Here is a 13,263-nt window from a genome sequence, read left to right as displayed (position 1 = left end):
CAGTGTCACTGATCTGTGTTAAGCATGCACTGGGCACATGCAACCAGCTGGACCCATCACAGACACTGTTCTCTACATGGGATCACAGTACATGCCATTTCAGACCAGACTAACCCGAGCTTGCATCATCTCCAAGGAACTGAATAGAAGCCCAGGGAGTCCTAGTAGATGAAAACTTTCTGCTTTTGCTTCACATTTAATTGCCAGTTTACTTATTTTCCAGTCAATTCTTATTTTTCTTTCCAATTTTGTTACATCTTAGCAGCTTATTTTAAAAGTCCTTAATACATGTTTTTTCTTTTAGTTACAGAAGCAATGTGTATAAACACTGAACTCCACACCAAGAGAGTTTTTTGCTTCCAACTGTAGTGTGGTATAGTATAACTTGCCCAAAATTCACTTTCCTAATTTGTGTTTGCCAGAATTTTTTAATGAGCCACATATGGAAAATGGTGTCCAGCTGGAGAGGATCTCAGTTTTCTCTCTAATATTAAATAGTTTTCTTTTGAATATTGCACTTAGGGACATGGAAACATAATGTTAAGGGTAATCCTAGTAGAATTCAGAGCTGCTTCTATTTTCAAAGAGAGCATAACTTTAAAAGTAGTCCAGGTAGAATTAGAAGTATTTTTAGTTCAAACATCCATAGATTATAAAAAAAGACAGTGTAAGAGAACTTTGTAAGATTGGTTACCCTTTTTCTGTCTCCATGCTGAGGCATGTGTGCATGGTTCAGTGCAGCATCGTAGAGACAGGCATAAGCCAGCTCTGATTGAGCTATCTCAGGTACCAAAACCAGAATATCCACATTAACACAGTACTCTGCCATAGCTAATTAGTCTCTGATAGCCCCAGAGGTTAATTTCTATATTCATGATTAATATTTAATGGGCTATGAGCAGTTTAGTAAAACTTATTTCTAAACATAATTAATATTGCATGCAGCAACAGCAACAGAGTAATACAATTTACATTAAATACTTCCAGTGTAATTTCTGCTGATTGTATTTCTTTGCTTCTCTTTAGGGGCTCTGAATGTAGATCATTCCTTAATGCAACTCGGCATAGTTTAAATGAACCGTAATACAGAAAATTCTATTCTGTCTTAATTAATCAGATAGCTTTGTCCTATAGTTAAAGAAACTGTAATAAAATTGTGTGGTTAATAAATATTTCTGTCAGTCATTTCATTTCTCCCTGCAGGTACAGATTCTTGGATCAAAATAATTATACACAGAATCCTGTATTCAAAAGGCATAAGATGCAGAAGGTGGTAGTGTAATCTTATACTAGGGATCAAGCTCATCCTTACTGTGGTACTTTTTCCTAATAATGTCTCATACTATGGACTTCCAATAGACTCCTAAATTGTTTGTTCCTTCATAATAGGTATTTTCTGTGAAAAGAAGTAAAATGTTACTATTTTTAACTCATAACATTTTGTACCTTCATGGCTATGATTTTTGGTTTTGCTTGGATGTAGTTGGTGTGTTTAAGATTTGAGAAAAGAGAGAAGTTGGTCCAGAAACTTCTTACGATTTTCCTTGTAATTATCTCGATTGAAAAGTGATCTCAGACAGTGACTAGAAAAGGCAGAGGGAAATAACTATAATGTATGCAGGCATTTTATCCATGGCATAAGTTTAGTAGCTTCAAAAATGGATTTAGGCAAGACAAATTGCTCATCTGTCTGTTGTTTTGTATTTAGCAGCTGTCTAGACATTCAGTGGTTATCAGCCTCTGTAATTCCACTGCCTGCCAGGCTCCTGTGATGATCCTCACAGGCTGAGAGTCTATCCTTATAAGACTGTCCACCCTTATTTTAAGGAAAGAAGAGGTGTAAAAACAGATTAACTTAACCATGTAATTGATATTGCATAGAGCTACAAATTATATTGAATATGTACATCATAGAAATGCAGAGCTGAAAAGTAGATCAAGACATTCTCTCTAATTTTTGCCCTTGGCTGAGGTAGACCAAATGAACTTAAATTATCTGACTGGTGTTGGGGGATGCATGTTTCAGGATTCAGGTTGGCAGCTTCACACCTCCTTCCCCTGAAACACTGCCCCACACACTGATCCTTTCCTACAGCTGTCCCTGTACTCACAAATCCTTCTCTTCCACATTCCCCATGAAATATCCATCTCGGGACATTTGCCCATGAGTTTCTCTTCTCTGCAAAATTAAGCTAGTTTGTAAACTCAGATATGATCTGAATCTTGTTGAGGGTACAAAATCTTTTAGCTGAATTTAGCGTGCTTGGTCTTGGTCAAAGAGTGCAGCACACAACTACACAAGAATAATTTATCCATCAGCTTCTAATGTGAAAGCACACTGAATCACTACTGCAGTAGACTTTTTATTACCTTCTTTCTCATGGCCAGAAAAGTGCACACTGTTCCAGAGAGTGCTCCAGTTCACCACTGCTCTGAGAGTGCCCTTGGTGTTCCAGAGTTTGCGCATCCCCATCTCACAATGCTGACATTACATTGCAGCTTCTTTCTAAATTGTAGTCATTATGCTTCGTGTATTTTCTCTTGCAAAAACTAGTTTGCCACCACTGGAAATCTACCTAATTTAAAACTATTTCAGGTATGTTTCTGTTGCAGCTTTTTTCAAGAGTGGGTGCTTTCCTTCTGATTAGTCAAACATGGAATAAATAACTTAATTGTTAATAATGGGTTTAATTCTGTAATGTAGCATGCTGTAACTCAAGAGAGAAGTGTAGGAAAGGACAGAGAAGTGAAAAATAAAGCAATTTCTGTTGAAATAATTTTACTTCTGAGACTCCAAAGTTTGGCTCATCTGGAAAAAGCAAAAAAGTGAATGAGGAAAAGAAAGCACAGACAAGCCAAGGGTTTACCTGAGAATCAGTAATGGAAGAAAATACCACTGCATTACTAAATAGTATTATGTACCCGGGTTTGTTAACTTGCATAGATTCATACAGGTGTATTTAATTCATTTTCTCTCAATCAGGTTCTAAGTCTGGCTCCAAATGATGGTTTTGCCAAAGTACATTATGGCTTTATCCTGAAGGCAGAAAACAAGATAGCAGAGAGCATACCTTATCTACAGGTACTTTTTCACCCACAGTGAATGTTTTACCAGCAAAAAGTAGGGTTTGAATGTATAAAATGTGTAAGACTAGAAGTGTACTAATTATAAATCACTGCTTAAGCTATTTGTTGGAGTTATACTAGTGTATTGCTGCTTATGAACTGAAATTTGAATTATGAAATTTGTACATTGAAAACCATCAATCCTTAAACATCAAGAATTTGTTTTATTAATGGTTAACCCAAAGGTCTCTGAGCCTTAAATTTTTTGAGATCAGTAGTATGCTGCAAACCTAAGGGTCTTGAAAGATCCAGAGAAGCCTTATGTATACTTCTGAGTGTTTGGGAAGAAATACTACAAAATAAAACCTTAATCCAGCTCTATAAAATGCTTGTGTATATGTTTATAGGGTCAGGGGCAAGTATCCATCTCTGAATACGCCTCTGTCTTGGAGATATTGAAGGGAGAAAATGTGAGATTTGGAAAACTGGTGACATTTCTCAATGACTTTCTACTGACATATTATATTTATTCAGCTGAAGTTCCAGGTTACCATGGTGGTTACATTTTTTACCTAATTTCATAGCCTGTCTTTTGCACAGGACTGACAGACTATTTACAGCAATCAAATTAACTCTTTTAGAAGTCCTGTAAGTTTTCTTATACCTTTCATATTTTTTTATTTATTTATTTATGTAATTTTTAGGAAGGACTGGAGTCTGGTGACCCTGGCACAGATGATGGACGTTTTTATTTTCATCTGGGTGACGCGTTACAGAGAATGGGAGACAAAGAGGTACAAGTTTAACCTATTCTTGCTTTAAAATCTGAATCTGTGAGTGGCTGCAGAATCCAGAAAAGCACTTAATGATGGGCTTAATGGTGAAAACAAGAGTAGTCTCATTGCAAAAACAATCCAGCACGTGTGTGTAGAAGTCAAGATGCTCAACAGCAAAAATCTGTTGTAAGCATTGCAGTATAATCTCTTAGCATCCCTTGCTTTAGATTTAACTGAAGATGTTTAAGCTGGCATAGGGCAGCTTGAAACAAGGGGCTAAAAATTTACAAGAATTTTAAATGTTTCTAGAATCTGTTTTTTGCTTATATCACAACACAGATTTAAATGAGAGTTAAAAGAATCAGCTACATGTATATTACTGAATAGAAGTCCTTGTATAACACTGTTTTGTAAATCTTCCATTCTTTCCAAGGAAAAAGGACCAATGAGTATGTGATAAAAGAGGATCATGAGAGGACTGAATGTATGGGCTGAGTTACGAAATTTTTTCAGTAACTAAATTAGCAAATCAATCAGGAAAGCAGAGCTTTTTACTATGTGTCTGTTGAGTTGCCAACAAAAACAAACATATGATGCTGGAAGCCATAAGATTTTTCTCTTTTGTGTATTTGAAATCAAATTATATTTAAAAGTGAAATTTAAATGTATGATTTTCCACTATGGTCATGGAAGGGGGGCAAAAGACCTTTTTTGAAGACTCTGATTAGTCATGTACTTTAATATGGGCATGAATTTAAAAACAACAGCAAAAAAAAATTTCCAATTCCTAGATGGGAAATATGAAGAGAATAAGAACTAAAAATCAGAGTAGAAATAGCCATGAAATCACTGCTTTTTAATTACCCAGTAATGTGTGCAATATTAATACCTAAAAAAACTGTAAAAAATGCTGACCCCTTTAGTGCTGTGGGAGTTCTCCAGTATGATCAGTAGACAAGTGGGCTGTGATGAAGCCTGTGTGTGATCTTTCTCAAGCCTAGTTTGTCAGGTTACCTTTTCTTTATAATTCATGGAACTTTTATTGTAATACTGTATACATGCAGTAGATCTAGAATGTAATATCTCAATTTTAAGTTAGATTGCCTTCCCTGCAATATTCTTCCAATGAGATTTTTTTTAAATTGTTTACTTATAAGTGAGAAGTAGTTTACCTGATTTCACTTAGAAGCACGTGCACACACAGAGGCTGCTTTCACAGTCTATCTAAGTCTGTCTCCTCTCAAATCCCTGTACATTTCCATGGGACATTCTGGGTTGAGTTGCTGAGCCTAGAACGTCCCATTACCATGTTTGACTAAAGATACCATGCAGGTGTAATTAATGTACAGCATCTCTTAGCCCAGGATAATGATGTGTTAATGTTTATGGAGTTAATGGCCAAATCTGCTGTAGAAAAAATTTAATTAATGACAAATTAACTTCTTGGGATAGAGGAGACTTCTAAATATATCAGTGGAAAGTCCATTGTTCAGCTAAATTTTTCTCACTGACCTTCCTAGACTTGCTGAATTTCAAGATTTAATCAAGGAAACGGATCAATATTTAAGTTAGATGTGAAATTGCTATCACTGAAGGTTTGTTGAAGGGAGATATTCATCTATTAGAGCTAAATCAGGAGTTATGAATGTGGCCTTGGGAAATGTTAGAGGAACAGTATTGAGTATGCCCTTTCCAACTATAATTTGATAAAATACCATATTGGCTTAAGAAAAGAGAAATTAAAACCGTGGAAGTTGTTACACAACAAAGCACTCTTCACACAGAATGTATAAACTGGGTGCATCTCAAACAATTTCTGTCCTGGAAAAGTGAGGTACACTGTTGTAGCTGTCCATGTTCCCCTGCCAAGACCTGCATGAGAAAATAAATGGTTCTCACAGAGTCTTGGGAATGGAAAGGATGAGTGAGGCAGCCTAACCCTATTCCATCCTGGTAACGGCAATTTCCATAGCACAATTCTTGTAATAAATAAAAATTAATTGTATTATACATCATCATAATAGTTGATGTATCTTAAAGAGCAGCAACATTCATACTCATCGCTCAGGGGCTGAAACAAATAACTCATTCCCCTTATCCTTTGGGTTAAGTCCAGACATTGCAATTGAGTGCAGGCAGTCAGCATGAACCATCTATTGATATCTCACTGTTATTTTAACTTTGGGGAACAAATGTTATAAATCCTAATGCTTCCATTTCAGACAGTTAACCAAAATGATATCGGCATTTAAACATACACTGTGTATTACCTTTGTGTATTACATTATTATTTTTTTGACCCATGCACAATTTTACTGAGCTTCTCTAGGGAGAAAATCATGACAGCTTATAGAACATCTGCTCTTATTCTGTTCATCCACACTATTGTGTACTTCAAATAAATACTGTAGGGCAACAACATATTGCAGACTTTGCTCCATACTTTGGGAGAGTTATAAAGATCAGAGGACCACATTTTTCAAAAACTTTCTTCAAGTTTACAGACTCTGAACAAGGACTTTTGCCAGTTTCTGTTCAAGGCAGGGATTGCTGCCTGCCTCAGTCCTCTTGCTCTGGAATTATTATTCTTATTTTTCCTTACTTTTTGTTTTTTTTTTTTTTTTGGGCGGGGGTGTTGTTTATTTTTTTGTTTATTGGGGGATTTTTTAAAATTGTGTTGTCTGAAATATTTCAGCTATATCAGCAATATTGGGCAGGAAGGAGGCAGCTCTGTATAACTTTCTCTGCCTATGGTTTCTCACAGTACTACAAATGCTGGATCTTTTCTTTCCAAGCATCTCATTTTCTTTCTTTGCTTTTTTTGCTGCTATGCAGGGGTAAAGCAAGTTGTGTAAAGGGAGAGTAAAGACAAGCAAAGGTCCAGTATTAACTTCAGCAAGTTTCTGTCATGTGATCCATTTTGGTGTGGCAAAAAACATTTGAAGAAACTCAAGTGCCTTTAAGTATTCGATAATTAACACTTTAAGTCATTTTTGTTTTCATCATCACAGCATCTCCACTGGCAGCAGAAGACAGTCATCTTTCACTTGTAGGTAGAGGATTGAAACAAAGAAAATTAAATTGAATAAGATGAGAAACAATTGGATATTCCAAGTCCAAGGACAGGCCCATAGTTGATGTGAATCAGTGTGAGAAGATTATCCTGTTTTGTTAATGTTGGACTGGACTGTCTTGGCCAACTGATCTATTTTGTTACTTGGAGGGTTTTTTTGTTTGTTTGTGGGGTTTTTTTTTCCTTAAAGAATTCATTTTATTAAAAGAATAACCCCAAGATCTGAAGAGACCGTCTGCTACCTTGCCAGGAAGTGTTACTTTTTTCCTGTAGGAGCTTGGCTGATATGAATTTGGTTGTTTACGTCTACAATGTTTTAGGCATACAAGTGGTACGAACTTGGATACCAAAGAGGTCACTTTGCATCAGTTTGGCAGCGCTCCCTCTACAATGTCAAGGGACTGAAAGCTCAGCCTTGGTGGACAGCAAGGGAAACTGGGTATACAGAACTGGTGAAGGTAAGGCTTCATTATACTCATTATACTTTTGTTTTTATTAAAATTACAGCTATAATTTCAGCTATTAAGCAGAGAAAATGCTAATCAATAAGGTCAAAACTACTGACTGTGAATTCCAGACACCACTGTCAGACTGAGCACAAGACTTAAGTAAGATGCTATAAAATAAGCTTAGACATTTTCAAATTTCCGAATGGGGACAGGGTGGCTGAAATTATTAATAAATACAAAATTTGCATGGTAGACAAATGTAGCATCTCAAGTGGAAAATGACAGCACAATTTGGTAATGTCTGGAATACCCCTTGTGAATTTTTAATTAGTCAGGAAAGGCTGTGCTTTTGAGCCCTTGTGTAATATTTAGTGACTTTGGAAGCTTTTAATTGCATGAAACGAACAAGTGCAGATTCCCAGTGGTGGATTTAACAAAAGATAATAATGCAGAATTTAAATTCTTTAAAAGTTTTTTTTTATTTATTGAATGCAAGGCAAGTAGTGTTGTTGTTGTTCATAACAATAACTTTTATTTCCAAAATTGCTTTTTTTTTTGTTAATTTACTACAATTCTAATAATAATTCCTAAAAAATTAGGAAGAGCCTATTTTCCTGTATGTTTCAATTATTGGTGTGTGGTTTAGAGAAACCATTATGGATAAATTATTAAAACCCAAAAAAGTTTATATTATAAGGAACAGATTCCTTCAGAGTAGTTGTTTCTTTATACTTAGTTACATAGCATTTAAAAAAAACACTATGGAATGATGGTTATTTAAAAAAAAAAAAAAAAAAGTAGTTTAAAAAAAGGAAAGATTGCTCTTTGTTATGGTTTTGATGGCAACACAAATAAGGCTAGAAATTTAGATTAAAGTGTGATTCTCCAATGTGATCTCAGCCACACCAAAAAGCAGTGAGCTTTATGGATTAGCACATGAAATGTGCTCATATTGAACTAATTCTTGAGGTATGTGGGGAATGGATGCTTCTTGCCATAAAAGATATGGAGAAACTGGGAACTTCTTAATATGTTTCTGTCAAACAAAAAGGAAATATACATATTATTTGATTGGTGTTTTAGAGCTACATGCAGTGTTGTTTTACAGTTCCTTACATGTAAACCTTCCAAATTCCTATGTCACAGAAGGTAATGATCCATTCACCCTTAGCATGAGTCAGCTTTGAAGGGTGAAAGAATTCAGTTGAAGTTATGAAATGGCCAGAGTTTCACCTTAAGGGGAATTTTTCAGATGAATCAGGCTGGATATGGAGGTGTTGTTTTGGATCAGCATCTTGAGTGACTCCTAGAAGAACTGCTCAGGAATCCAGCAAGGATAAAAATTCACCCCTGACCTCCACAGTACAACTGCCTCTCTGGAATTCAAAATACCTTTTCTTTCCAATCATTTGGTGTTACGTGTTTATTAGCAATATGTCAGTGAATCTAGATTAAATTGTGACTGGTAAATTACTTGTACAGGTATCATAATTTGGGAGCAGTAAGATATTTAAGGCAACACTCACAGTTTAAAGTGTAAAGCAAAATGTAGTTATATGCATCAGGACACATATTTGTATTGGGTTTTTTTTTTGAAACTCAAGAAAATACTTGAAGTTTTGAAAGAAAGTAGGTTTGATTCTGATTGCATGCAATGCTGCAAGCAAGACTAGAAGTAGTATTCTTCAGGAAAGAGCAAAACATTATTGATGACATTAGTTTTCTAATTTCTGAAGTACTTCAACTTCTATACATGTTTTAGTTAAAAAGATTATTTCACCTTCTCACAGAGCAAAAACCAATCAACAGTTCATTCCTACTGCTTCATTTCTTTACATTCCTCTTCTGTCTGTGTGGGAAATGCGGGAAATGCTTCCAAATCACCGTGGTAGAATTCAGTATGGACACATAGTGTACACAGCACTGGAGGCCCTGAACCTCTCTCTGAGTTTCACTGCTTCTTAAATGGGAATGAACTATTTTCAATAACTTGGTATCTTAATAATGCTAACTGAGCATTTATTTGGGGCTGGGGCTGAACTCTCTTTGGTTCATTCCATTAACCAGCACAGCTGTGGTCAGTGACATCTTACAGCACAGACCTGACTTGATTTTTTTATAAAGGGTCATCTAGTTTCTTGGGCCTAGAGATGGAGATGTGAATTTTGACAGTGCCTTGCTTCTTCCACAGAATGTCTAAAGAGAAAATTGTCTTTTTTCAGTATTCTCAGTTTAATAACTTCCTTCTGAGGGGCATTCAGCTTAACTAGCTGTAATCACACCGACTGAAACATACTGTCCATGCTAGTGGCATTGTTTGCAAGTGAAAAAAAGGGGTATTGCCACAGGATGATTCATTTTTACAGTGCTAAATAACTGTCTCCTTTTCTGGTGGCATGTGGCATGTCTCCTTTTCTGGTGTTAACTGTCCTACTGCTTTACTTAAAAAATGGGCCCTGATGCTTAACTTCATGATGGTTAAGGTGAAAAAAAGACAGTCTCCTACTTTATCTCTTTTAATATTACCTGCATGCCTGGATGTCTTAAGGAAGAGGGGTTTGGGCTGGGTTTTTTTTGGGGGGAGGCGGAGAAGACTGAGAATCTCAGTAACACTTATCAGGACATTGTAGATCTTAATTAGTGGAACTGTGCTGAAGGGAAGTGGAGTTTTGAATCTCTCTGCAGCTCACTGAGGCTTAATGTTTTTCCTTGAAAGAATAGGGAGAGGCACCTGATTTCTCAGGGAGAAGAAAATATGAACCTTTATATTAGGAAGGATGTGGTGAGTGAATTACGTAGAGATGTTCTGCTAATGTTTCTGATTTACAGGTATTTTAGGCCTTTGGATCTGGAGGTTCAAGAAACTGTCTTCCTCTTTTGACCTCAGCTGAAAGGAAACCTTACTTTCATCTTTGAAAACCCATCCTTTTCCCTCGGGATGATTAGCTTTCCTCAGCCAGTCTTATTGAGTCATTGCATCTTTCTCCAGTACCTTCCGTAGAACTTCATTTATAGCATTATTCTATTCTGGTGCTCATATAAAAAATAGTGAAAGAGATACAATGGTGTTGGATCCTAGAGGCTTTCCACTGGTCTGAAATTAATATGTAGGCAATGATTTAATTAACTTTGTCCTTTCTGCATGTTGTGTCCTTTGACATTTGGAAAGGACCCAGATGATGCTTTGCCAATAATTTACTGCAATTTACTGATATAAATTTTATTATATAAATTTTTAAGTGCATCAAGAAAAGTGCATTGCAGAAAGGCAATGAAAGTATTGGCAGCAGCACATATCTTTATAGTTTTCCATACGTTGACAGCTGGGCCTTAATGGTTTAGGTAATAATAGCTAAACATTCATAGTCAAGGGAAAAATTAAATTGAAATGTGTATTTAAAGTGTGGTTGGATGTTTTAAGAGGAGCCTTGTGTTGAAAGGAGAAAAGATGATGCATACAGGTGCTGATGTTGAAGCTCTCTGAGTGACTGAATGGGTGCAAGGAATCTATTTTTAACCCCTTGCTTGGAGGTTATCAGCATTACCCAGTAGAGATGTGGTAACTGATTGTGAATGCTTTCCTGTTCTGTTTCCATAACAAAGTGAAGTACATTAAACTCTTCACCACAATTTTATTTTATAGTTCAGTGGATTAAAATGGATGTGTGGTCAGTAGTTATGCCTCACATGAGGGGTAGCCACCTCTTAATCTCTTCCTGTGTCATTTATAACCGTGCTTTGAAAGGGTTTGACAGCACAGAGTAAGGATACTTTCAATGTAATAGTCTCACATAAAAACCTCCAATATTAAACAATCCCTATTTAAATAAAATCTACATTATTGCCAGATGTACAGCAACTGTAAACTTCAATTGTTATTAGAAACGGTATTTAAAAAGCCATATGGAGGTTTATGGGAATCAGCTGCTAGCAAACAAGTGCATATGCTCCCAGTGCTTGTTGCCTCCTGATTTTTCAGTTGTAATCAGGATACTGCACCAAATACAATATTAATTTAATGCTCTAACCTGGAGCTTGAGGAAGCACAGAAGAACTTATTTTCAGTTCTTTTCCAGTTTTGTTGCTCCATATCACTTTAAATTGAGGCTGGTGTGAGTGTAGGTTATTCTTTTCTTTCTCTTCTACAGCCGATGCAAAACCAGGTACTCAAGCTGGCATTTCCTTTTGTAGATAGGCTAGTGCTGAATAAGTAGCAGCACTATTCTTATATACATTTCTGATGAGGTGGAAATTTTCAATCTTTTTATTGTACACTTACACTTTTTGGAAAAGTCAGTTTTTCAAAGATATTCTAAAGAAAAAAAACAACCCCAAAACAACCCTCTGCATTTTTACTTAATGCTAACTGTTAAATGAGTGTTGTAGAAACCATCAATGAGGGAGAATAATGTGAATACACTAGGAAAAATAAGTGTTCTTCCCCATTTTTTGAGAGAAAAAACCAATTTGTTATGACAAAGATTACTGTAATAACAGAAGTGAAATCCATATTTTCATACATTTTAGCCTAGCTAAAATTGTTCTAGTGGGAGAAAGTAGCTGTATTATCGACTACGTGTTCTAGCCAAAGTTTGCTTTGTTGAACCTTTTATGATCTAGCAATACAAACCAATTTTGTCAGATCAACTTTTCCTTTAAGTAAAAAAAACTCAAGTGGAAAATGCAGCTGTTTAATTTACATGAGAACGGCTAATAAACATATGAAGTTTTAAGACTAAAAGGGGGCACTTATATCACCTAGCACCTAAATCACCTTTTACTCATCATATAAGGAGGTAGTGTGGGAACATAACATTGCTTATTTCAGTGTGAAATGGGTTGAAAATGTCTTACAGAAATGCATTGTTCAAGAGCACAAAGGGAAAATGAAAACTATTCACCCAAAATAAGGTTTAGTGGGAAAAGTAAGCTGTTGGGAAATTGAAGTTACTTTTATCCAGATCCATTGTTATACTGTGGGTTTTCCATTTATATTGCTATAACATTAAAATGACTTATTATTGGTAGAATAAAAGGTTTTCTAAGCTGATTTCTCCAAATATAATGTCCTAAGGCAGTGGAGAACAGAAATTTTAATTCTGCTGTTTTGTGGGTTTTTATGTGTGAAGTGTAAGGCAGCTCACATGTTCTCAATCATTGTGTCCATAAGTGATCACCTGGCATTTCAAGTTGCATATGACTTTTGCAATAGCATCAACACATGCAAGTGAATCTCAGCAAGCTTCTTTTAAGGTTTCAATCATAAACTTCAACTCAAGTGGTGTGTTTAAATTTGGCCTCTTTGGCCTGCAATATGCTGCCAACACCTGGAGTTTCAGGTTATGTAAGTGGTTTTCCAGTTGCCAGAATGATTCCAGGTCACATGCACAGCATTTAGGAAGATCAATACATTTAGCTTGCAATACAAAATGATCACTTAAAGAGCCCTTAGACTCATCAGAAAGCAAGTCAAAGTCAGGCCTGGTCTGCAAAGAGGCTGGCTATTGTTGAAATCTTACAATCCCAATATAATTGAAGAGTGGTGTGAAAGTTATTTTTCCTGCCTTAACATGAGGGAATAGAATTTAAAGAAACTTGATAATAATGACGAGCACTTTCTTTTATTGTTTTAAAATATATAAAAAAAGCTAATAATGACAGGAAAAAATAAAAATGGTACTAAAGCCAAACAGTAATTTCTCAGTGCAGTAACATGGCTCTCACAACAGTCCTTAGAGAAAAACTGGAAGCTCATTCGGGACGAGGGTCTTGCTGTGATGGATAAAAAACAAAGCCTCTTCCTGCCTGAAGATGAGAACCTACGGGAGAAAGGAGACTGGAGCCAGTTTACCTTATGGCAACAAGGTAAAACATTCTGTATTCTTCTATTACCTCAATT

At 35.9% G+C, this 13,263-nt stretch overlaps 1 protein-coding gene across 2 annotated transcripts in view; it reads left to right on the top strand.

Annotated features, from left to right (window-relative positions):
- The window catches only part of ASPH (aspartate beta-hydroxylase), a 114,497-nt gene that overhangs the window by 85,440 nt on the left and 15,794 nt on the right, over positions 1-13,263 (top strand). For both annotated transcript variants that reach the window (XM_041412810.1, XM_041412809.1), the window contains 4 exons: positions 2,984-3,082; positions 3,771-3,860; positions 7,236-7,373; positions 13,094-13,229. In XM_041412810.1, the coding sequence (XP_041268744.1) occupies positions 2,984-3,082; positions 3,771-3,860; positions 7,236-7,373; positions 13,094-13,229 (463 nt within the window). The remainder of the gene's footprint in view (positions 1-2,983; positions 3,083-3,770; positions 3,861-7,235; positions 7,374-13,093; positions 13,230-13,263) is intronic.

The sequence above is a fragment of the Onychostruthus taczanowskii genome, unplaced genomic scaffold (genome assembly GCF_017590055.1).
Source record: "Onychostruthus taczanowskii isolate IOZ18803 unplaced genomic scaffold, ASM1759005v1 scaffold4, whole genome shotgun sequence".
In the NCBI taxonomy this organism is placed as follows: domain Eukaryota; kingdom Metazoa; phylum Chordata; class Aves; order Passeriformes; family Passeridae; genus Onychostruthus; species Onychostruthus taczanowskii.
The sequence above is the reverse complement of the archived record's forward strand: the minus strand, read 5'-3'. Positions and strand labels throughout refer to the sequence as shown.